The 25,755-nt window shown below is 42.8% G+C and overlaps 1 protein-coding gene across 2 annotated transcripts; it reads left to right on the top strand.

Moving 5' to 3' along the window:
- The first annotated feature begins 1,222 nt into the window (after positions 1-1,222).
- ALDH8A1 (aldehyde dehydrogenase 8 family member A1) lies at positions 1,223-23,812 on the top strand. Of its 2 annotated transcripts, XR_008596847.1 has the most exons (8): positions 1,223-1,496; positions 5,559-5,706; positions 6,404-6,559; positions 11,613-11,762; positions 13,382-13,638; positions 19,801-19,962; positions 20,402-23,270; positions 23,541-23,811. XR_008596847.1 is itself a non-coding variant. In XM_054976595.1 (7 exons), exons 1-7 carry the CDS (start codon positions 1,260-1,262, stop codon positions 20,852-20,854), a joined length of 1,563 nt encoding a protein of 520 aa, XP_054832570.1. In that variant the 5' UTR covers positions 1,223-1,259; the 3' UTR covers positions 20,855-23,812. The 2 variants fall into 2 exon arrangements, 1 of the variants encoding a protein (XP_054832570.1); XM_054976595.1 differs by having other exon boundaries at positions 20,402-23,812.
- Positions 23,813-25,755: the final 1,943 nt, after the last annotated feature.

Below are 25,755 nucleotides of genomic sequence, written 5' to 3'. Positions count from 1 at the left end.
TGCCTTGCACTATGAGTTATCAGTTTCAGCTTAAGATTTAGGAAAGTAGCTTGAGCAAGGGAGCCAGTTTGATGTGTTTAAGAGTGGCAGGACTCTAATCCGGAGAACCGGATTTGATTCCCCACTCCTCCATTTGCAGCCAGCTGGATGAACTTGGGTCAGTCACAGCTTTCTCAGCCCACCCACCTCACAAGGTTGATTGTTGTGAGGATAATAACACACTTTGTAAACCACTTTAGGCATTAAGACCTGAAGGGCAGTATATAAATTGAATGGTATTTTAATTTTATTATTATTTGTTAGTAAGTTGCAATGTGACTGCAAGTAGGGCATTTCCCCCTACAAGCTCAGGCAAATTTTGGAGGCACTACAATACTTACTTATGTCATTTATATTCCGCCTTTCTCACTGAGACTCAAGGCAGATTACATAGTGTGAGATTAGTACAATCAGTGGCAAGGACAAGGGCAGGCATTTCCATACAGTGTCAAGAGCATTTCCATAAACAGTGTCATGGAGTAAAAGAATATAAGTTTACAAAGATATAGTATTAGCAAGGATCCAGTATGGGTTGAGGAATTGCTGAAACAACATAATCCTAGGATTTACATAGAACAACACAAAGCACAAGTAGTATATAGGAGTACATATTTAAAGCAACAGATAATATGTAAGGCAACATGATGGTGAAATCTATGGTTTCTAACTCACTAGTGAAACATCTGGGATACCTTTCCTACAATGTCACCCTCTTAGCTGAGAAAAAGGCCTTTTTGAATAATTCAGTTTTGCATAAAGGCCTAAAAGATTTTTCCATTTCTTTCTATATGATTTGTGAATACAACACTCCCATATAGCTTTAACGAATTTTCCCCAGTCATTGAGCATCCTCCTCTCCTATTTCTTTGATAGCCTTTTTAGCTGCTTCCAACTCCAATCCAGACCCCAGCAAAAGACGGCTACCTCCCTGCCAGCCTGTATAATTAAGCATTCTGCCAAAAGCCATAGAAGAGAGGGTTTGTAGAGTAAATAGACTAATAGATGGAAATGAAGCCCCCGCACTGATGAAAAGGGGTGGGGGTGGGGAGTCCTGAAGTCAATGCCAACATATCACTTGACACAGAGGTCAGACAAATACAGTCCTAAATATATTGCAGATAAAAATTACAACGATCAGCTTCATTGCAGGTCCTTTCTATAGCTTGTTTGCAGCAGTTAATGGGAAACTTCCCATTCTTGGATCTAGTTAATGAAGTTTTATGAGGAGGGAGGAGTTCAAGCTCACCCACGTAAATCAGACGGGTCTCCAGCAGGAGCTGAAAATTCCCAAGAACAGTTGGATACACAAACTGCCTACAATGGCTGGCTCAAAAGCTGATCTGGTGTTGGAGAACTATATAGGTGGCCAGTTTATTCCTTGTTCTTTTTATTTAGATTCCTATGACCCCTCCACAGGAGAAGTATATTGCAAAGTACCAGACAGTGGCAGAGAAGAGGTGAGTTTCTGCTCTGGTTAAATTCTACTGCCTGTTACATGATAATAAGGCAATTATCTACAGAATTACTGTAAAGGCATGTAAATTATTGCTAGAAGACCTTAAGCTTAGCACCAATTTCCTTTTAAAATGTTAGTAATTTACCAATCTAAAATAATATTTGAATTTTTTTTTTGTATTAGTCTGGTAAAATTCTTGTATCATGATAAATAGAGGCAACTACTGTGGCTTCTAGTATGAAGGCTTAAAGCACTAGAACCAAAGTTACCTGCAGTTTGTAATGCCCTAATTCTGCAGTAATGTTCTAGATCTCTAGTACCCAGGTAGACATTCTCTTGATATCCCAAGTATTTCTTATCTTTATAAACATCCACCTGAACTAGTGGAGAGGGCAGTATTTTCTCAGGAGGGGTATCCCACCTGCATATTAATTTCTCTAGTAGAGTATTGAGCATTTAATCCCATGTCAAAGCAAGGTGAGAGGGTAACAAATTGTCACTGTGTGGAAGTATGCTTTGCTGCATATGCTAGATGTAGTTTTGTGCCCAAATTCTTTTAAAAATACCTTCAAAGGGGTTAAATAAAAATGACTTCTGTATAGGTAATAGTTGACGTTTCAAAAGCTAGCTGCACCGATTTTTGCAATTTCCTCAGTAACCTTTAGCATGAGTTGATTAAATATTTACTAAGCATAGATAAAATTACAGTTGAAGTATAACCAATTCTAAAGAAGTCGTACTTGCTATCTGGACGTTAGCAACTAAATAAATGCCTATTTAGGGAACTGAGTGACCAGTTTCCAAAACCTGCAGTTTGCAGGGGTGCATGTAAGGGAAGTCTTGGAACTACCTGAAGAAGGAGATGGCTAAGATGCCCAGAGTCCTTAGCAAGAAAAACAGCCAATGCAACTGGCCCCATTTTTAAGATAAGATGAGATACTGAAAATGAAAGGTGGCTCTTTAAAAATACTGTTAAGCCAGATGATTAGTCTAGAAATAGCAACTAATTGTAGGGAACGGATCCTATACCTCCTTAGGCACGAATGCCAACAGATATTCTGTATGTAACTATACAACATCAAGGCGGATGGACAAAAGTCAACCACTAAGATTGTACAGTGGTTTCCCTTACTCTACCGGCTGTCTTTCAAATAGGACATGAAGGGCATGTCCGAAACACACGCTGTCTTCCATCTGTTAGGTCTTTCCCAATTAAGTGCCGATACATAAAAACATTGCTAAATGTATATTTAGAAAGATTTGGGCCAGTATTGTCATGTGTTAGATTTAGTGGTAATTCCCATGGACTGACAGGATTTCTGACAGAATAAGATTTTCTCACTTCCCCTGTCCTGCTGCAGCCTGAAAGGCTCCCTGAATTCCTGCTCCTGGGGTGCAGGCAGGAGACCTTCTAAATTGCCTCTGTTCTTTTAGCTGGATCCAATCTCATGCCTTCAATTCTTCTTCCTGTGTTTTTTTCAAGAGGTTCTGATTACAATAGAACATATTAAATGGTAAGATATAAAATCCAAAATGCAAATAGATTGATATCTGCCAAAAAGGTACGTCTTTTGTCTTATGTGTGCCAGTGGTATCATTGCTGATCTTAGCGCAATGTTGCAATCTCTGTTAAAATCACCAAACCCATCCAGCCCATTCTGGTGGTAGTTCTGGAAAGTGACTGATAAGAAGGTTCCCAAGTTCCAATGAGGGTTGAATGGGCCTGTTCTGTCCTGACTTCTGAAACTCTACACTGCATTATTTGCTACAAGATTCATCTCACAAACATGATCTCTGTGGGGTAGAGTTGCCTACTGACTAGGAAAAAAACTTGGGGGCAGTAGCTAGAAAAACAAGGATCAATGATTCATCCCAGCTCCCTGCCTTCGTTTGGTGTGTGTTTGTTAAATAACGTTTTGCACCAAGCTCCAAATTAATTTCAAGTACGTGTGACCCTAACATGGAGAGTCTCCCCCCGCCCCTGCTGAAATATCAAAGAGCATTCGAGGTCTGGATCACAGGCTTGGATCTTGTGAGAACCTCTGCCATGTATCAACCAATGACCAAACTCAGAGAAACCCCTGGATCTATAGTGATGAGTGCTTCAGGGAAGAGGGGGGAGGTATTCACCATAAAACTCACATTTTTTGCTCTAATTATTCCATGGCAAAAAAAAGGCTGTTGGCAAGGTATACCTACCCCTTTTAAAGTGCTGGCACTTGGGACTGTTTGCTTTTTCAGGTGAGTTGTATTTCTCTGGTTGCCAGCCTTCAGTTGAGTCCTGGAGAGCTCCCAGAATTACAAGAAGTAATAATAGTAGTAATAATAACATTTGATTTATATACTGCCCTTCAGGACAACTTAATGTCCAATCAGAGCGGTTTACAAAGTGTGTTATTGTTACCCTCACAACAATCACTCTGTGAGGTGGGTAGGGCTGAGAGAACTCTAGAAGAGCTGTGACTGACCCAAGGTCACCCAGCTGGCTTCAAGCGGAGGAGTGGGGAATCAAACCTGGTTCTCCAGATTAGAGTCCCACCACTCTTAACCTCTACACCAAACTGCAGCATACAGATATCAGTTCACCTGGATAAAATAGCAGCTTTGAAGGACATACTCTGTGGTATTATACCTTGCTGAGGTCCCTTCCCTCCCTAACCCCACCCTCACCAAGCTTTACTCCATTTGCAGCCAGCTGGATGACCTTGGGTCAGTCGCAGCTCTCTCAGCCCCACCCACCTCACAAGGTTCTCAAATGGTGATAGCAAGTGCTGTCAAGTCATAGCTGGCTTAGGGTGACCCCTGCCACAGTTTTCAAGGCAAGAGACTAACAGAGGTGGTTTGTCATTGCCTGCCTCTGCATAGCAACCCCACTCTTCTTGGGAAGTCTCCCATTCAATTACCAACAAAGGCTGACCCTGCTTAGCTTCCAAGATCTGATGAGATCGGGCTTGCCTGAGCTATCCAGGTCAGAGCAATATCTTAAGAGATTGTTCTACTGTTTTCCATGTCCTGCCCCAGATGACTTACATTGCTATTTTAGCTCAGGTTTTATATAGGAGTAATTACAGTAGAACAATCTTTTAAGATGTTGCATATTTTGATTGGCTTACTGCTACAGGGTTTGCATAGTTATTTCTCGATGTTTAACCTAGCTTTCTGTAATAAGAGAAATAAGCTCTTCCTTTGGAAGTTCTTGGAATTTAAAATTCGAGAGCTTTGGAAGAAGAGGGACAACAGCTCAACACTGTCACCTAATGTTAGAATGATGTATAATACATTTGAAGGAGCAACAGAAGGCAAGAACCTTGGTCAGTTGTTACAATTGCAAAATGGGAAAACGTGGTACCCACGAACGATCCTCCCAATACATATAGTTGCTAGGGTTCCCAGGTGCCTGCTGGTGACGAGCGAACTCCCAGGGATTTGCCTTCTTGCTTACCAACCCACCAGTGATTGGTGGGAGGTAGCAAGTTCCCAGAGGTTGCCTGCCACCAGCAGGCACCCCAGGAATGTGCTCCTTGTGTGCGCTCCCAGCAGGCACGACAACATCACTCCCAGAAGTAATGTTGTCGTGCCAGCCCCAAATGGTCAGAATTGGCCCCACATTGAGCGCGGGACTGCTCATGCAGCCACTTCCAGGACTGATGTCATCACGTAGGTGCTGGGGTGCTCAAGTGCTCTGTACATGTGTGCAGGAGCACCACACTGCTGGCATGAGGTAAGTGCCAGGTCCCTCCTCCTCCTGGCAGGAGGGTATAGAAACCTGGCAACCCTAATGGTTGCCATTTTGTGTAAATATGGCAATATGAGAGTCAACTCTGCCTTGCTGAGAGTGACGGATACACAGTATATTCTCCAGAGCACTCTAAGTTCAATCACATATTTTGGGGGATTGGTGGAGTTTTCAAAATAAGGGCATAAAGTCTGGCCCAGATTAATCTGTGCAGAAAAAATACAGTATGTTCTAAGATCATTTTCGTCTCGTACTTTTGCTTAGTATATCCTCTTTCCTATTCTGCTTAACGCCATGGGAACTGCATCAGTTCTTTGTCTTTCGAAGGTGGAGGCTGCAGTCAAAGCTGCCCAAAATGCCTTTCCAGGGTGGTCTGCCAAAAGTCCTCAAGACAGGTCAAAAATAATGAGCAAGCTGGCAGACCTGATTGAAAAAGATCTGGAGTCGTTTGCAGAAGCAGAATCAAAAGATCAAGGTAAAGACAAAAAACTGTCTTGGGCAGTATGGCAATTGTCAAAATGAACAGGTTTAAACACATTGGATGGGACATTGGCAATGTGGCCCAGGATGCATAACGAGTGATGTAATCAACACTAATGGTTAAAGTACAATGTATTGTTTAGTACAACACTCCACATCTTGGTATCTTAGGTAAAAAGCTGATTCTTGCATCTATGTCAGGGGTCTGCAGCCTGTGTCTCTGGAGACAAATGAAGCTCAGTATAGAAATGGTTAGATTAAGGCTTATGGGAGAGGTAGGTGGGATCCTAGAACAGCCAGCAGGCAAATATTTTTATGAGACTGAAGGGTTTCTTAGAGAAGCTTTAAAGAAAAGGAAATGATAGAGTTGTCAGTAATCCAAAAGCAAATCATGTGCTGATTTATACCAGCACATAAAACATTTGCTCAGGGTGCTCCTAATCCTCTTACATCCATTCTCTTGGGTGGCTGGTTACTTTTTGTTTATGACCTGATCGCTGAATATTTTATATTTTTTCCTTCCCCTTTCCTGTGTAACATCTGTGAAAATTATTGATATTTTCATTCATTTGTAAGAAAACCTTACCATTTAGTTCAGAAGTTAGTACTTTTGACAATTTATACCTATCCAAAAGATTACAATAATCCCTACAAGATTTCAATAACACTTGTAAAACGTCTCCTTGTTTCAGGGAAAACGGTTGCATTTGCTAGAACAGTGGACATCCCTCGGGCAGTATACAATTTCCGTTTTTTTTCATCTTCCGTTCTTCACCAGACAACTGAGAGCACACAGATGGACCATATGGATTGTATGCATTATACCGTGAGAACACCAGTGGGAATTGGTAATGTCTTCCCAAATAACTAAAATTACATTTTTTTTGGACAGATTCAATATTCACTTTGGGAGATGTCCTATCTTGTTAGACTAAGGATTTCTTTCTTTATTGCTACTAAATTGAATTTCAGTTTAGGATTGTTAAGCACTCCAAACTAATTAAAAATAGCAAAATTAAAAGATGTCTACAGTGATGGTTCCAAAATTCCCTGAAATTTTCATTGTCCTAGTTTTCTTTCTGATATAGAAAATGTTAGTTATTCTATTGCTGCAAGATTTCCATCATTTTGCAAATCACTCTTGTCTAGATCACAACTCAACATTTCTCATGTCAGTTCAGTAATTTTCTGCAGTAGGCTTGCCAGCCTCTAGGTGGGGCCTGGAGAAATCCCAGAATTACAACCCTCAGGGGAAAACAGCTGCTTTGGAGGGTGGGCACTATAGTATTATGTCTTCCTCTTCCTAGGCTCCACCACCAAATCTCCAGGAATTCCCCAACTTGGAGTTGGCAGCTATATTCTGTAGTCACTATCAGATTTCTGGTGCTAACAGACATAATCTCAGATGCAACATCCAAATGATACCCCAGCCACTATTAAAATATTTAATTAAATAGCTGTTCATTTGCAGTCCTTTAATAATGTTCCCAAACTGCTCCCTGGAGTAGTTGTCTCCCTTTGCCTAAGGATGGGCCTGCCTATCATTATAACAACAATTCTAGTCATTACTAAACATTTCAGATAATCTCACAAAATAACCACTAAACAGTGTTCCAAACCGTATCTTGTCATCTCAAAGGATATCAATATAATTCCCTTCTGCTGTTCCTGTGCTGTTACTACTTGTCCATGATAGATTGAAAACCCCTACATTAGTCTTTCAGTTTTTCAGTATTTTCAAATTCTTTACAGAAGAATTTGACCAATTTAAAAATGTCATGAAGATTGGGGCCATGATGCAGGAGAGCTAGGTGATCTTACTGAAACTGGCTGTTTTGGAACTTGATGAAAAAACATACGGGGATCCAGATTGCACACACCGCGCGCGCACACGCACCCAGCATGCTTTGACATTTTTAAAATGGTCAGTTCTTCTGTAAAATGGTGTTGATGACCTGTGGCTGCCATAACATGTCGTTTGGTCCTTAGGCACACAATCTACAGACAATACCATTTCCCCTGTAAAATACAGTTTCTGTTTCCGGAATTCTTCAACGTACCACTAGGTGTCACAATGTACTTAAAAATAAGAATGAAGTCAAATTGCTGTCATACAAAGTTTTGTAAGGTGTGTTACAGTAGTTTACTTCTGCAACAGAGTCACATCTGTACAGGGACAGCCCCTGCCTAGGTACATGTGCCCTGGCATTTTTACATCTTGGTAGCGTACTCAGCTGGCTCATTCGAGATTCTGAATGTGGTGGCATTATGTAGCCATATTCCAAATATGAAGCACACAATGAAAATATTCTTCAATTCAAATCCATCTGATAAAGTGAACTTTAATCCACAAAGGCAAATGCAAGAATACATTTTGTTAAATCATTAAGTTGCCACTGTTTTTATTTTGCTGCTTCAGACTAACACAACTACTAGTACTCAACCCAATTATGAGAACGAGGATTTGGGAAGGGGTCAATGGTGCTTCTTGTGGGCTTGAAGGCCTGCAGCATAGAGAATGAAAAACAGTGTAGCATGTAAGTTTATTGAGAACCAAGTCAAGTTTGGAAAGTTTTCATAAGCAAATAGGGTTTACAATTTACGTACATACTAATGTGAATATGTTCCTTTTCAGCATGCATTCTAAGTGTATTCACTGCCTATACATAGAGGGCTGTGGGACTATAGTGGCAACTTCTGCCCCCAACCTAAGCAGATTCAGTGGAAACTTTCATTTTGCGGGTATTTTCCTGAGTAGATTAGCAGTAGATTCATCAATAATATTGCCCCAGCACCTGAGTACGACACGAGACAATAACGACAGACACGCATTATGTGCGTTCAACTAATTTCTTTATTAACCATAAAATTGCAGAGCTACATCACATGCTTCTTCCACAAGCTATTTTGAGGGCTGGCTGCACTAGGCATCCTCCTTGGATGCCCCCCCCCCCGGCAAGTCCACCCTGGCTCCAAATCTGGCTGGCTGTTTTCGCCTGCCTTGTTTATCCCATCCTGCACAGCCTCCTGTGCAGAGAGGTGCCCAGCTTCATCCACCTCCCTTGATGGGCCTCAAGGCACCTATCAAGACCAGGGGATGCCGCTCAGCACCTCTGGTGCTCCTTCCTAGTGCTGCCCAACCACTTGGCACATGGTGACCTGGTCTGGGCATATCCCACCCATCATCGAGAAATCTCTGGGTATTTGCCAATTAACCCTACCTTTCCTGAGCAACCCACTCTATTTCTGCCAAACAAGGGGCTTAGCCTAGCTTAACACCCCTTGCCTCACCTGACAGTTATGTCCTGCAGGCCCTGATAAAGATCAGCCAAATAGAGATCACAGCCCTCCTTGGAAATGTCAACCCCCTCACTTCTATACAGGTGCAGTTGATCAAATCTAATCAAAGGATGAGAAATGCTAGCCTCTCCATTTGCCATGACAGCCTTTTTAATGGCCACATTGACATTCCTTCTGGCCTTCTCAATGAAGATTCTGATGGGCCTTTGTGATCCGTATGCACCTGGAAGACAGCAAGTCACACATATCAGCATCCATAACCATGCAGCCTGTTTTGGCCCACCAGCCCTATATTATCTAACATAACACTTGAAAGTCCTGGATTGCCACCGGTTGATCCATTGGAAGGCCGAGAGCCATGGCTGCCAATGCAGCTCCAATCGGAATGAGTACATCCCGAACTCCTGGGCTAGCAACCTGGCTTCCACTAAAATTTTCTGTGTGATAGCTCAGAACTGGCATTGTGTCAGTACCTTGCCACTGGCATGCTGAAACAGGTAACCTGAGGCATTGCCCCACCACTCCAGATATATGTGCAGCACCTTCAAGAGGCAGAACTGCAGGTCTCCCACCATCAGTAATACAACCTGCTGACCCTTGCCCTTCTGGTCAATTGTGAACCATTGTATCAATAGCCTCGCTTGGTTTGACAGGATGGTAACATCAACCAACTGCAGCACCTTCCGAGATATGTCCCTCCATGATTGTGCCAACAACTCACTCACCCTCAGTAAAACTCTAGGCAGGCTGTTGTCCCCAAAAGCAGCTTCTCATATGTATTTGCACAGTGGGACCTGCATATGGATGTTTCAATACTCAGGTGTAATTGGCCGTCTCTTGTCCTGAATTACTGGTGCCTCCCTAGACCAACCCTCTAACATTCTGTGCACCCTAAAGTCTCCTGTGGCATCTTCAGTCTCTCCAGCCCTTGCCTTTAAAGGCCAATGCCGCCAGGTAAGATCTCAGAGTTCTGACTACTGAGGTGAACCAAGAACTGCTGTATGTATTGGACCAGCAACAGCCAAATGGTCCCCAATCCTACCTTCCCTCTAAAGGCCTAAAACTCTTGTACCTGACTGGCATAAGCTGCCCTAGTGTTGGAGCTAGCGATGCCAAAACCGCTTGCTGGACTTCCATCTCCCAAGGCTCAAGAGGCTCTCAGGCATTGGAGTGGCTGCATGCAGTGCCAACTCTCAAAAGTGCTGCTCCCGAAAACAAGACAGGGCATCCACAATATTATCCACCTCTGGGACATGCTGTGCTCTAAAGACAATATTGAACTGGAGGCAGCGTAACACAAGCACCTGAACTAGCTTCATCACTCACCATGTGATGACTGACAATTAACCACATGCACCACAGCTGCATTACATCAGCCAAGGTAAAGGGAGCAGCTAGGTGCATCCCCTGCTGTCCCCTTCAGATTGGCTGAGCCTTCTCAGCCCCACCTCCCAAGCCTCAGGCCACCATTCAGATCATGTGGGTCTGAGGCAAACTGGCCCCTGGCTGAATAGCCAAGAACCCCACTTTCCCTCATTGGTCTGCTGCCATTTGACAGAATAGCCAGACAATATCATTTCTTTTCTGATGTTATTTATTGCAGTTTATCACAAGTTTGTTCACAAGAAACAGTGATTCAGGCTTTTAAAAAGTGCATAAAACTATGATTCTGTTAGAATACTTTTTTCTACATATCTGGTATTTATACCCAGAACATTTAATGCCTCTAAGTATCTTCTTTTTCTCTGGACAGAAAATTTTTAATGTACAAGCTGAAATCCTCAGAATATGCCCCTCTAAATGATAAGATTCAAAACTAAATGAAGACTTTACAAGCAGAAATCAGTATTAAGCCCCTTGAAATGCAGCCCTCCCACAATCTCAGCAGAGAAGAGCCAGAGAATCTGTAAGCAACCTTTAAACCAATCACTGTCGTCTTCATCCTTAGCTAAATAAATGGGGGAAGGATGACAAGTGGAATGAAGGATTGCCTTATTTCTGCTGGTATATTGTTTAAAATGCTGGACTTGGAACTGGTTTCAAATCCCCCTGTTAGGATCAAACTTCATGTAAAAAACCAATCTGTGATTATTTTGTTTCCTTTTTAAAAATCAGAGGTACAAGTGGTTCCGATTTTGATTGGAACAGACTCTTAGGGATAGTATGTGTTTAATTCTCCACTCAAGCTATTTCTCTGATCAAAGTCATAGCCCTCCAGAGAAATAATTTCTTCCTCATATGATATCTGAGAGAGATTTTGCCTCATAAAAATATCTTCTAATAAATTCTAATAATAATAAACCAAGTTGTAAGTGATTAAGGAAACAAATTGTGCCCATTACACAAAAGTACATATACATGGGAAATCCATATAAATGAATATTTCCTAGGCAGGGTACCAGTTTAGTATGAGTCCTTGTCAGTAGCTATCATTGGGGCACAGAGTAAAGGAAAAACAACTGAAATGCTTCTTCCAGAGAGGGCTGACACCCTTTTGGCTGGATGTCAAGGGAATCTCAGGTTTTTGCCAAGTGCTGAGACTCCTTGTCTGAACAAACTTGCTAAACTTTTTGGGCCTGCTTCATTTCCTTCCTTCTTCAGCTGGCTTAATTAGCCCTTGGAATCTGCCACTTTACTTGCTGACTTGGAAAATTGCTCCAGCCGTTATGTGTGGAAACACTGTCATTGCCAAACCCAGTGAAATGACATCAGTCACTGCTTGGATGATGTGCAAGCTTCTAGACAAAGCAGGTAATCCTGAAAAGGTGGACAAATCTTAGTATGTGGTTATTATATATTTTAAGGCAAAGCAATCTTTTAAGAGGCAATAATGGAATAGTGATTATACTACTCTCTCTCTTCTAAGGCTTCAGGTAACATGACCATTTTGATGGTATTTATTTGACCCCCATCGGTATTAACAGAAATTATAACTACTCGTATAGGAAGTGGTCATGTATAAGGTAGGGGAAATAGTATCATACGCAACCAATGTCCATTACAGCTAGTTGATCTTTGATACGAATTTTTTTAAAGGAAGACATCTCAATTAGAAAATGTTGGAGAGACCTTAAGAGTGCTTGCATCTATTCATTTAAAAGATATTTGTACCCCACCTTTCCACAAATCTAATGAAACAATGCAACAGATCTGTAATAGAAAGAAAGAAATGTCAGGGCTTGCCGCGGCTGCCACTGGGCGGGGCACCGGGCAGTCTGCTCCTGACATCAGAGGGGTGCCAGGGATGCTGCAGGACCCTGCTCTGTGAAAGGAGGGGCGGTATACATCACCCAGACTCCCTCTCAATCCACTCGCTGGTCCGCTCAACCTGTGCCACTCACCCCCTCTGGCCTCTCCTCCTCCATCCACTCTCTTCATGCTCCTCGCTCAAACCCACCACCCCAGAGCTCTTCCCAGCCATCCTTTATAGGGCTTCTTTTCTCTGCCCCACCCTCCTTCCAGCCTGGTCTTGGGCTGCCCCAAGTAGTGGCAGCTGGGGTAGCTGATCTGACTCCACTGACCAGCACCAGCTGTGCCTTGTTCTATGGCTGCCAAGCCTCCCTGCCTCTGCTGATTGCTGAAGGCAGGTCCAGCTGCAGCCCCCTGGCTGGCTGCCAGGCCTCCCTGGCTGAGCTGATTGCTGAAGGCAGGCCCAGCTGTGGCCCCTTGGCTGGCTGCCCAGCTCCTCCAGCAGAGTGCCTCCAGCAGCTCCACCTGGAGGGGCTTGGCTCTTGGGGTCTCCTGGGCCAGGCTACTATCCTCTAGCTGGGGCTTGGCTCTGGGCTGTTGGGGCTGCTGCTCCTTCTCTTCAGGTAAGGACTCTGTGTGGGCGACTGCTGGGTCCCCAATCCCGCTGTCCTTGCCCCCTTCCTCTGCTCTGCTTAGCCCCCTTTCCTTCCCCAGCGGGGTGGGACTAGCTGGGCTCCCTTTGTCTCCTCTCGCCTTTTGAGGCCTTGGGGCCTCGCCCCTTCTCCCTGGCACAGGCAGGTTCTGGCTCTGTTTGCCAGTCAGAGCGGTTGACCTGCTGTCTCCCAGCAAGTCCGGGGGCTGGGCTGCTGACCCCGGACAAGAAAGAAAGAAAGAAGGATAGAAGGAAAGAAGGAAAGAAACCTGCTTCTCTTGCCTTTGGGCCAGGACCCAGTTACTGCCCCATTTGCCATGAGATAAATCCACTCCTTCCTGATTTAAGCTATTGTACTTACACTCAACAATAGGATGGTTCAGTCTGTGTGGAGGCAGGACTTCTTTGTGTTGCTCTCACTCTGCCATGGAATTAAACTTTACCCTTCCTCTTTAAGTCACAGAAGTACACAAATAGAGTGGGAGCAGATGCTATTTCCTTAACATTTTTTTATATCTGTGGTTATGAGGTTTCCCCCCAGGTGTTGTGAATATCATATTTGGGCATGGTTCCAAAGCTGGGGATGCTCTAGTTTCTCATCCTGAGGTGGCCCTGATTTCCTTCACTGGAAGCACGCTTACTGGTCAGCGCATCATTGAGAGGAGTGCTCCGTTCTTCAAGAAGCTCTCATTGGAGCTTGGAGGCAAGAACCCGGCTATCATCTTTGAGGATGCCAGTTTGGATGAATGCATCCCCGCCACTGTAAGATCTAGCTTTGCTAATCAGGTATGTGGAAATGGGCAACTCCCCGTTTAATGCTATGCTTGTGAAACTGAAGCCCGTGAAGTGTAGTTTTATAATACAACAATTGGCCATCCAACATGGTGTCAACTCAGGGTGGATATTGTTCATGAGTAATTAATAAATGATGTGTTTGGTTCTTTCTGAGATTTCTTGGTGTTCAGAGAATGCGCTGTAGTCCATAACGTTGGTGGTGCACGTGTACTTAGTAACATCATCTCCCATATATATGTCAATATTGTCTTATACATCATTATACTACATCTTGAAAATTGTGGCTCAGTTGCTATATTGGTAATGTACACCTGAGGTACTGGTTGAGTCCACATGTATTTTCCCTTCAGACTGAACATCTACAAACAAACACTTAAGGCTTTGGACAATCCCTGTTCTTCCCCTCTCCTGGGGCAACCCCCCCCCCCCGCCTTAGATAGCATCGAGAACAGCTTAGGATGATTGACAATGAAACATACATTTGTCTCACTACAGAAAAAGACATGAGGAAAAAGTAATCCCAATATGGTAAGTAATCACCTGGAAAAATGTCCACCCTACCCTGGAGCAGAAGACTGCTTCAACAGAATCAAGGAAAAAAATGCCCAAAAAGCCATAAGAAGAAGCACTAGTTAAGATAATGTATTGCTTGGTGGGATGGTTGATTACTGATGAATTGTCACACTACTATGCACACACTACTCCTGAGTTTAGACCGTATGATTTCAGAATATAAGATCATAGAGGTGCCCTGCTGGATCAGATGAATGGTTCATCTAGGCCAGCATCCTGTTTCACACAGGCCAATTTAGACTTGAAGAACAAACAAGCAGGGCACAGAGGTCTAGGACTGTCCCTTTCCATATGTCCCCATGATCAGTTGCAGGTCTCAGGTTGCCACCTACCTTCTGTGCTGTAGCACAGGCTCCCTGAGGAGGTGAGGGGGGCATTGGAGTGGATCCTATCACTCTGCTGAGCAAATTTGAAAACCTTCCCGGCTAAGGAGAATTCTTCCAACTTCCAATTGTTCTTTCAACTTCCAACTGTTGGAAGAAGAGCCAATTAAGTAGTAGGAAATTTGAGGTAAGAGGATGGCTTCTTGAGAGATGGTTGGATCCAGTCCCTATCTCTAGAAACTTTTAGGAGACACCGCAAGACTGTTTTCTTTGCCAGAGCTTTTAATGGGGTACAGACGGCAGATATTTTCTTTGGGAACAGGGTTGTTTTGAGTTTTATTTTACTCTGTATGTTTTAAATTGTATCTTGCAGCTGCCATGAGGAATGGTGGGACAAAAGGTCCTTCCCCTCATGTTACCTCCTAGCAGTAGTATTTAGAGGTTTCCTACCTAGGGATGTAGCCAACATCTTGGCTATCCTCTGTGAATTCCTCTAATACTCTTTTAACACTGGCCTTTTTTGGCACAGGCAATTTTGCTGCTTTTGGCCCCATACCTCTTAGGTCCCCCCCCCCCAAATTTTAGACAATTAACTCCCTCTTCAGATTTCAATACAGCATTTCAAGGGTTCTCTTTCAAATTTTCTGCCTGCACTGAAGGGAGAGTTAATTGTCTGGATTTCAGAAGAAAACCCAAGGAGGTATGGCACCAAAAGTGGCAAAAATCTGCCATACAAAAAAGGCCAACATCTAGGCTAGTAGCCATCACTGCATCCAGTGACAGTGAAAGCCACAATTTAATTACTCATTGAGTAAAGGCGTACTCTGTATTGCAAACTAAATAGGGCCTTTGAACCTATGCCTTGTTTCTGTTTGTTCTCCTCTTAGTTCACTGTGGAGGCTGACCTCCACTCCGCAGCACATTCCTCTGGTGCTAGGTATTGTTCAGCTCCTTGAGAAGACATTGGTCACGCATGAGTGGAAATGCCTACCTCCAGAGAACTATTTTTGCCATGTATGAAGAAGAGTGCAAGTGAAAACAAGGTATAGGATGCAAATTAATGTCTCAAAGTTACGGGCTTTGGAATTTGTCATGGCAGAAGAATTGGTGGCAGTTGCATGAGCAAGTGCTTTGTAAATTGTCTGTGACATGCAATTTTTGAATCAGGGAATATCACAGTGGTGTTCCATAAATTGCATGGTGATTTCACCCAGATCACGTCTGTTTAACAAAACCTTTAACAAGAGTAAATACGCCCTTTCTGCACATGTGCCCAGCAGCTTCCTGTGACACATGCAGAAGTTAGTCATTCTGAGTCTTGAGAGAACTTGAAGGGTAGCAATGGCACTCTTTCCATTCACTGGCCAAATATTATGAGCTAGTTCCAAACTGATTAATTACAAACTTTGGTGGCATCACTCTTCAGCAGTTACACATCATAAGAACAATTGGGTGACAAACAGGTGTGAGTGATCACTCCCATTTTGTGAATGACAATTCTTTAACAGTTGTTGTTTTGGAACATCACCGCAGTCAGTCTCCACCAATGTCACTTTTCATCACTGTAGGTTACACCTTTTCCAACAGCCTGTCTCTGGGCTGTGTTTCAAGCATGCATGTGCTTCACTTCATGTACCATCACTCAATGACCTCCTGTTCATTGCCTTGCTCCTGCTGAGAAATGCTGTCTCACTGAATTGCATGATGTCTTTGGTGCCTGTTTTGCGTGAGATTGCAGTCATTGCAATGTGATTGTCCTTGTGTAAAACAATGGATGTGGGGAGAAAAGGAAGCGTGGTGGGAACAACAGAAGACTAATACTGAAACCAAGTCCTCATGAGGAAATCATGGGGTTCTTCCAACCCATGTTCCTATTGTAATGCTAATGTGGGTGCTGGAGGGGTATTTGTATTGGCGAATCAGTGGACCCATGAGGGGTGAAGCGCTGCTTCTTCCTCACCCCAGTCCTCCCCATAAATCCCCCTTAGAGTTCCTTTCCCCTTAGCAAACAAGGAGAATTCACACTTGTCTGAATAGTTTTCTTTATATTGTAGTCTGACTTGAGTCAGTGACAAAGGCAAGCTATAAACGATGTAAAATAAAGGGGGGGAAAGTAGAGCTTAGTTTGGCTCCAAGCAGTACCACATGCAGATGTGCATTTGTTGGAGTAATTTTACATCTTGTCTTATCCAAACTGCTCACTTTGTTCCAGCTCTCAGTTTTTACCTGTGTATTCTCTCTGTTTATGAGGTCTGAGAGAAATGCTTCTTTTTTCTAAATTGAGGGAGTCCCGGTTCTGGGAATTTGCTTCCTTCAGTTTAGACAGATCCCCTTGCCCTTTATTGGAGGCTCAGATCTCAGCAAAAGACTGCAATGCTCACTTCAGACAGGTATTTCACCCCCCCCCCCCCAATTTGGGAGAATGAGGCAGTGTGGCAGACACCACTTCACCACATTTAAATCAGTCTACCTTACCACAATGGCCTCCCATTGCAGCATCTGAAATAAGAGGTCTGATCACATCTCTCTCCTCTAGTAAGTTCCCTGGTGAAGACCTGATCCCTCCTGAGTTGTTTAAATCCTTTCCAGACTGGTGGGTGCCCATCTTTGCCAAGTTGTTTACCAAGATCAAATATTGTAGCTCCAGTATTTTAAAAGGGCTGCAAATTGGTCCCCCCAAAAGATCAACCAATTAGCCAGTTGTACAGCAATTTTTTGCTGTGCAAACTGGAGAACTGGGAGACCTCCAATAAGTTATTTATCCTGAGCAAGCAGGGCTCAGAAAAGGGATAGGCGCTATTGATCACTGCCTGACTCTTTACTGGCTCAACAGAGTATTAAGGACCCCACCAAGGTCACGTTTGCAGTGTTTGCGGATCTAACGGCTTCCTTTGAGTACATGGGAACCAACTGTGTGTAAAACTAGCAGGCACTATTATAGATAAATGCCTGTTATTTCTGTCAAAGTATAATGTGCAGTAGCAACCATTAAAGCACAGTAAGATGTCACTCTTTTTCTGAAAGTCTGATCTTGTGACCTAGTGAAGTATTACTTGCCCTTTTACCGAACAAGTTCTTTGAAGTTCCTGACCAGTAGTGGCAGAGCTTGCTTCTTTATGATCTTGTTACAAGGTTTAGGTTGCTCAGAGTGATTCAGGCAGCTCTCCATGCATGTGTGCAATAAACTGAATGTTCAGTAAATTTACTTTAGAGTCTTCTTTGACATTCCTGATTCAGGAACTTCATTCCAATATATCTGCTAGAGTTAAGGTAGGCCGTACAGGTTCTTTAACAGAGGAGCTCCTGATTACTCTGGGTCAAACAGGGTGCATTTTGGCCCCTTTGCTCTTCAATCTGTATTTAAATGACATAGTTCCAAGTTTGTCAGGCCCTGAGTTCTTTCCACCATCCTTGGGAGGTCAGAAAATATCAATTCTCCTATATGCAGATGACATAGTGTTGGTGTCCTTAATTTGTATCAGTTTAAGGTGGATGTTGAAAAAAACTGGGCAATTTTTGTACATCAACTTTGCCAAAGTAATTGCCTTTTGGGAAGAGACCTCGAAGATATAAATGGTCAATGGATGACAATGGGAATGGATGACAAAGGGCCTCGGGAATGTTTAGTTTGGAGAAGAGGAGATTGAGGGGGGACATGATTTCTCTCTTTAAATATTTGAAAGGCTGTCATTTGGAGGAGGGCCAGGAGCTCTTCTAGTTGGCAGCAGAGGATAGGACCCAAGGCAATGAGCTTAAATTACATGCACAAAGGTACCGGCTGGATATTAGGAAAACCCTTTTCACGGTCAGAGTAGTTCAAAAGTGGAATCAGCTGCCTAGGGAGGTGGTGAGCTCCCCCTCACTGGCAGTTTTCTGGAAGAGGCTGGATGAATACTTGTCAGAGATGCTTTAGGCTGATCCTGCACTGGGCAGGGGGTTGGACTAGATGGTCTGTATGGCCCCTTCCAACTCTATGATTCTATGACAATTCCACTGAACAAAGTCTCTTGAGGTGAAGTTCAGTGAAACCCTCTCATGGAAAGCCCACCTGGTGATAACAAAAGCCTCAGTTTTGAAAACCACTAAGACCATCTTCAGATTTTACACCTTGGAAGAAGGATTTTTAGTTGAGCTGGCCTTGAAACTGTTCCAGTTTAGGGCCATCCTGCAGCTTCTTTATGGTACAGAGATCTGGGCTTGGAATGAATGTCTGATCTTGATCCTGGAACCAATCCAAAATCTCTAAAGAGAATTCTAGCTTTGCCTCACAGTATTCTAGTAACTTTAGTGTAGGCTGAACTTGGGTTACCTTCTACCAAAGCCTGTTTGCACTTATTTAGATTCTGGAGGAAGCAAAGGGATCTTCCCACTAAACTGCTCTAAAGTCAAAGCAATGCACTGCTGCATTCAGATGTGTTTGCACAGGTGGCGTAATATCCTCCATCATTATTCTCTGGTGGATGACTTTCGGAGTGTTACATTGCTCTGTCTCAATATACAAGACTGAATCTTTAAGTCTGATGCTGCATTGAACCAAAAGTTCATCTCTCTGCTCCAAATTTTCTCCCTGGTTCAGGTTGTTCAAGAGGTACCATAGCAGAGCCTCTTATTTAACCCAAATCACCTTTTCTAGTCTTAGAATAGTGTTAACTTCTCTGGGGTTTCAAGCCATGCCCTCAGCCATTCTAGTTGGTCATTACACACAAATACTGATTGCTACCCATTTTTGTATTTGTGGGGCTTCCATCCTTGAAGGCTTTCCATATTATCTTTTGTTCTGCCCATTGTATACAGAGCCCAGAAATAAATTTCTTGGTGAAATTTTAAAAGACATTGATTCTTCTCCTGTGGTAGAAAAATGAACCCTCCTTCTTTCCGATGTTGATCCATACATCTCTGATAGAGTAGCACAGTTTACCCTGGCAGCTAAGAAAATCCAAGCTTGAGATGTGTTTAATGGTTACAACTCCTTCATATGTGTTTAATGAAGGTGCCATTGTGTTTTAATGTACTCTTAAGTATTTTTAACATTATAGTTTTATCGATTATTGTTCATGTTTTACTTATGTGTTTTATTTGCTTAATGGTGACGGCCTTTGGCTGCATGCAATGGACATTTATTCTGATTCAATAAAGCTTTCAGTCATGTTATGCTTTCACACTACTGTGTTCCATGTATTGTAAGGAATACTTTTGGCATTTTGCAGTAATAATCATCCATGACAGAGTCTTCTCTGCTTCTTTCTTACTCACTCAGGGTGAAATATGTCTCTGCACAAGCAGAATCTTTGTTCAGCGGAACATTTACTCAGAGTTTTTGAAAAGGTTTGTGGAGGCTGTCAAAAAATGGAAGGTTGGAAGTCCTTCAGATCCCACAACTGACATGGGAGCACTGATAAGTAAAGAACATTTAGCAAAGGTAAAAAAGCATCCTGTTTCATATAGTGTCCAAGAAGTTTTCCTGGGGGGACCAAACAAACAGAGTGTAGAGGCCAAGACATTCTCCTCATGTTGCCTCCTGACCAGATTTGAACCCTAGGGGACCTGTTACAATTAGGCACTGCAGGCATTCAGCATGCAGTTGTACAGGTGTAGATATCAGAACTGCATTTAAATTCAATCCAAGTGACCAGAAGCTTAAATCAGAGATTCTGTTTTTTCTCACATTTTAAGTAATAGCATTTTGAGGTGCCGAAGGTTTTTTCTTGTAATGCTTAATATTCATTCTCATAATTTATTAAGTATCTGTAATTCCTAGAACTACTGTTACTACACCATGTTCCATATTTGTCTAAATATCTGGCAGGGACAATCAGAAATTATAGGTCTTTCTAAAAATACATTTTTGTTCCTTTTAGGTAAAGAATTATATCAAAAAAGCTCAGGCAGAAGGAGCTAAGATTCTCTGTGGTGAGGGAGTGGACCCCTTGTTTCTTCATCCTAGAAACCAGAATGGCTATTTCATGCTTCCAACTGTCATTGCAGAAATTGAAGATAACTCATGTTGCATGCAAGATGAGATATTTGGTCCTGTGACCTGCATCACAGTGTTTGACACAGAAGAGGAAGTGATTAGGAGAGCCAATGGGGTCAAATATGGCCTGGCAGCCACTGTCTGGTCAAATAATGTGGGGCGGGTTCATCGTGTAGCTAAGAGACTACAGTGTGGATTGGTGTGGACTAATTGTTGGCTTATCAGGGATTTAAATTTGCCCTTTGGTGGCACAAAAGCCTCAGGTATAGGCAGAGAGGGGGCAAAGGACTCCTATGAGTTTTTCACAGAATTGAAAACAGTTACTGTAAAACATTGAGATATAGTGATGAAAAGGCTGAATGTCATGATATATAAGCATTTAGGTATGCTGCTACATCTTTCTAGCCATGACATAACTCTATTAAATGTCCTTATTACCTGAGAACTTACATTCTGCTTTTCATAGTCAAAGCCCTTCTCAATGTGGCCAATAAAAATTATTTCACAGTGACAGTTAAATTGCAAATGAAGCAGATAGTTTAATGGCTCACCTGGGGGTGGGGGTGGCAAGGGAGTGGGGCTGAGGAGCTGGATTTTGCTCTGCTGTTGGTGACAACTGGTCTACCTTTGACTGTCTGTTGGCAAGTTGGCTGTCTGTTTTTCTTCCCATGAGAAAGATCAAGAGAAGATAGTGGTACCCAAGAGTTTGCAAGGGGAATAAATAGATCCTAGGGTGAGTACTCAAAGATGTGCATGCCAATTTCAATTACTTTCCCCACTCATATGGATGTGAAAAGTGGACAATGAAGAAATCTGACAGGAAAAAAAACACCCTCATTTATTTGAGCTATGGTGCTGGAGGAGAGTCTTACAGGTATTACAGATGGCCAAAAAGACAAATAAGTAAGTTCTAGATAAGCCTGAATTCTCCCTAGAAGCTAAAATGAAGCTATCATACTTTGGTCACATGATGAGAAGACAAGGCTCACTGGAAAAGTCAATAATACTAGGAATAGTTGAAGGCTGTATGAAAAAAATCACAAATGACTCAACAAAGAAGATCCTCAAGTTTGCAAGTCCCTGAACAAGGCTGTTAATGATACGATGTTTTGGAGATCATTAATTCATAGGGTCGCCATAAGTAAGAAGTGCCTTAATGGCACATAACACACAACCCTCCTCCCTCCACAATGCTAACCCACTCAACTTCTACTACCCTGAATTGTGCATATAGTTAGTTTGTTCCCTGAAACGTGTTTGAAAGTAAAAGTATGAGGAACAGAACACGAAGGAAAAGGGTGAGCCGGTCTACTTGTTATGCATATTAGGATGAAAGCATCTCAACCTTGTCCCAATTATAACTCTAGGCTGCAATTTAGGGTTGCCAGCCTCCAGGTGGTACAAACCAAAATGAGGCTATCCCTGGTGTACGTAACTATAAAGCAAGGAGCAGTTTTCCGCTCCTTGCTTTGTAGCCTCCAGGTGGTGGCTGGAAATTTCCCAGAATTACAACTGATCTCCAGGTGAGAAAAGTCAGTTCCCCTGGAGAAAATGGCTGTTGTGGATGGTTGGCTCTATGACATTATATCCCACTGAGGTCCCTTGCCCCCCCCCCCAAACTCTGCCCTCCCCAGCCTCCTCAAATCTCCAGGAGTTTCCTAACCTGGAGCTGGCAACCCTAGGATGTATGAAGAACTTTTTAACTAGATTCCTAAACCCAACCTAACATCTAAGTAACAGTTTCACAATAATTTTCTGGCACAGGAAGATTTAACATGTTCATTTTCAGGAGTGATTCTGTAAAACAGAATGAAGCAAGATGTGCTTAACAAAGCTGACACGAGGATGAACAAAAATTGGAAATACAACCGCATTCCCTAAACAGAGTCGGGTAAAGCTAGTGTATTATATTGCTATTTTCTATTTCAGATGCACCTGTAAATTATATCCATAAGGGGGCACTAGAGTGCCTTCATTTTTGCTAGTCACCACTGATGCCCCCTGGACTGCTGCTTTGTTTAGAAGAGAGCTCTTTAACAAATACATTTATTTTGTGATTTTGTTTTTCTTCATTAAAATCTTACTGGTAAAATTTTTAAAGTGGGGGGAAAGGTATGGATTTAGTTTAATCAGAACAAGCTTTTCTTGTATATGGGTATCAAAAGGTAAGAAAATGACCATCCTTTCAAATTCCATTTTTTTGGCAATGGGGGAAACTTGGAGGGCAAAATGAGTTTAACTGTAGTGGGCAAAACAGGTATATTACACCAGACCTAAGAGATTTATAGTGCAATCCTAAGCAAAGCTATACTCTTCTATATCCACTGATTTCACATAAATTTGTCTTATAATGAATCAGGCCATTGCTTCACCAAGGTCATTATTGTCTGCTCGGCTGCAGCTCTCTAAGGCACTAGGCGGAGATCTTTCGTGTCACCTACTGTCTGGTCAAATGATTACACAATTAACTTCAATGGCTATAGAAGGGTTTAGGGTTGCATTGGCAGTTTTATAACTGCAAACATCTTGTAGTTTTCCATTCCAGGGGCAACAGAATTTTATTTTTTACCTTCTTTGCTGCAAGCTGTCTCATCTGGAGAAAGAAATCATGTAGCCATCATGAGGATTTTGTTTAATCACTTTTATGTAAGGCTGAAGACTCCGTCCATCTGTTAATTCAGAAAGATGAACTCAGCAACATCTGATTATCTCACTAATGCCAGCAGACTCCCACCACCATCACTACCATGAATGTATGTCATCGTGCAACAACTTTAAGTGACAAGGATCTTTATTTATTTTTTCATACTTAATTTGAATAAGACCAAATTTCTAATACCGTTGACCAAGATGAAAATTCACTATTTCTCTAGAGGATGTTATAAACGTTAGATGCTGGTTAAAAACAAATGAATGCTTTGAAGAAAGATAGAAAATATATTTTCACAATGGGCCTACATTAGAGGCAAGGGTAAGAACGTATGCAGTTCAATGTATAATTTTCAAAATTCCATCGTCTTCAGGTAGCTCACAAGCTGCTGAAGAGTAGCTCTTGCGGATCCTATAGATGCTTCTTCAGAACTCCTGCAGAAGAGAGAATTTCCAATTTCCACAGACAATCTTGATCAGAGACACGTGTCTCTATATTAATATCAGATGTAGCAACTGATCCTCTGTTTGAAATCAAATATAGACTCTGGATTCCTTGCATGTATTATTTAAATGTACTTATGTGTTTATACCTGATTCCAGGGGCAGTGATCCCATATCTGAATACAGCGTTCTGTATGCAAATCTGCCACTGTTGCATAGAACAGGCTGCTGTGTGGGATGGTGGGCGGAATGGGCAGGCTGTATCCAGTAATCTGATCATGGGGGTTGGGGATACAGTGGGAAGGGGGGAGTCTCAGTGTCCTGAACCATAGATGCAAACCATAGATTTACCTGGTGTGTAGCAAGAAGATGGCGCCTTGACTCAGACTAGATAGCCCTCCTCCATCTTTTAGGTCTTGCTAGGAGTTGTTTCCAGAAAATTGACTGACTGACTGACTTAGTTACTTCACTTATTCCCCAATGGGGACCCAAGTAGCTTACATAATTCTCTTTTCCTACATTTTATCTTTACAACAACCCTGTGACCAATCCTTTACATACTGCAATCCACCATAAACCTCCCTTCACAGGTTTGGGGATTCACAGGCAAAGGACCATCACAACACATCGTCTGTCTAGCCTCTGTTTATCAGGCATAGATTCAGAGGAGTTATCTGTGTTAGTCTGTAGTAGCAAAATAGTAAAGAGTCCAGTAGCACCTTTAAGACTAACCAACTTTATTGTAGCATAAGCTTTTGAGAGCCACTTCTGACAAAGAGAGTTGTGGCTCTCAAAAGCTTATGCTACAATAAAGTTGGTTAGTCTTAAAGGTGCTACTGGACTCTTTAGCATTTATCAGGCAGAGAGCAAAATACACATTGGGTCCCCCCTCTCTTCCTCTAAGAGGCTCCACCAGACAGGCAGCCAGTTCCCTGTATTTACTTCCCTTTACCCAGCTACTGCCCAGGACTATTTGGGAAAGAGAGCTCAGTGTTTACTTCCCATATATGTTGCCACTCTTTATTTAAACTTGGCCCATTGGTCATAACCAGAGTGTTTGAGGTTTGTGTGTCTGCGTCTTATTTCCTCTCAGCCAACAACTTCAAGTCAGCACAGAAGACACTAGATGAACAGCAGTTACAGGTAAGTGCAACCCTGTTTTAGGCTGAGTATGTGTAACTGACTAAAGGTCACGCAGTAACTTTCCAGGGCAGAGTGGGGATCTGAACCTGTGTCTCCCAGATCCTAATCTGATACTCTAACCGCTAGACCATGCTGGCTCTCTGTAGTGCATTTTGCACTGAACTATGATTGAGGCAAGTCTAGGTATGCTAGGTTTCCTTACCTCAAAATTGCTGTAGGCAGGCTGGTGGCCCAAGTCTGAGTCCTCTTGTTCTTACTTGCCGGCTCTAATGACGTCAGTTCTGGTTGCAAAAAAGGAAGCAACAGGGTCTCAGTAGGGGCAAAATCAGTCCCAAATAAAACATTTGCATTGCGTTTAGGGGAAATTTGGCCCTGCTGAGACTCCTGAGTGTGCACACGTGCCATTTTGTCATGTGCTGTAGTGAGTTCAGGCATGCCTTCCCTCTCCTTTCCCCCTTCCAACCAGATAAGTGGGACCATGGAGCAAAAGGTGGAGGTGGGGGATTCCTCACTCCCAATGAGAGCCAGTTTGGTGCAGTGGTTACAAGTGTGGGACTGTAATCTGGATAACGGGGTTTGATTCTCCACTCCTCCACTTGAAGCCAGCTGGGTGACCTTGGGTCAGTCACAGCTTCTAGGAGCTCTCTCAGCACCACCCACCTCACAGGGTATTGTTGTGAGGATAACAACAACATACTTTGTAAACCACTCTGAGTGGGTGTTAAGTTGTCCTGAAGGGCGGTATATCAATTGAATGTTATTATTATTATTATGGAGTGCTGGCATCCCTAGGCAAGTCACTTCTGGATTTTGGGCAGAGGCTTTTCCCAGTTGCCATTTGGTTTTGCCTGTAAGACTTTGACCCCAACCCAGCCCCCGCCCATGGGGTGAAGATGGAGAAAGAGAACACTTTACTGGGGCCTGGTCCAAACTGCACTCACCATTACCATGATTAAAAACTGAGAAAAAATGTGGATCATGCCCAAGGATTTATTTTCTTGT

Source organism: Eublepharis macularius, chromosome 1 (genome assembly GCF_028583425.1).
Source record: "Eublepharis macularius isolate TG4126 chromosome 1, MPM_Emac_v1.0, whole genome shotgun sequence".
Taxonomy (NCBI): domain Eukaryota; kingdom Metazoa; phylum Chordata; class Lepidosauria; order Squamata; family Eublepharidae; genus Eublepharis; species Eublepharis macularius.
This window is presented reverse-complemented; position numbering and strand designations above follow the sequence as displayed.

What these genes read in the sequence shown, in the direction of transcription:
- ALDH8A1 (XM_054976595.1), top strand. Translation starts at nt 1,260, where the DNA reads ATGAGGAGGGAGGAGTTCAAGCTCACCCACGTAAATCAGACGGGTCTC. An exon ending in CAGACAGTGGCAGAGAAGAG is followed by an intron (nt 1,497 to 5,558) that starts GTGAGTTTCTGC and finishes TGTCTTTCGAAG; the next exon opens with GTGGAGGCTGCAGTCAAAGC. An exon ending in GTAAAGAACATTTAGCAAAG is followed by an intron (nt 19,963 to 20,401) that starts GTAAAAAAGCAT and finishes TGTTCCTTTTAG; the next exon opens with GTAAAGAATTATATCAAAAA.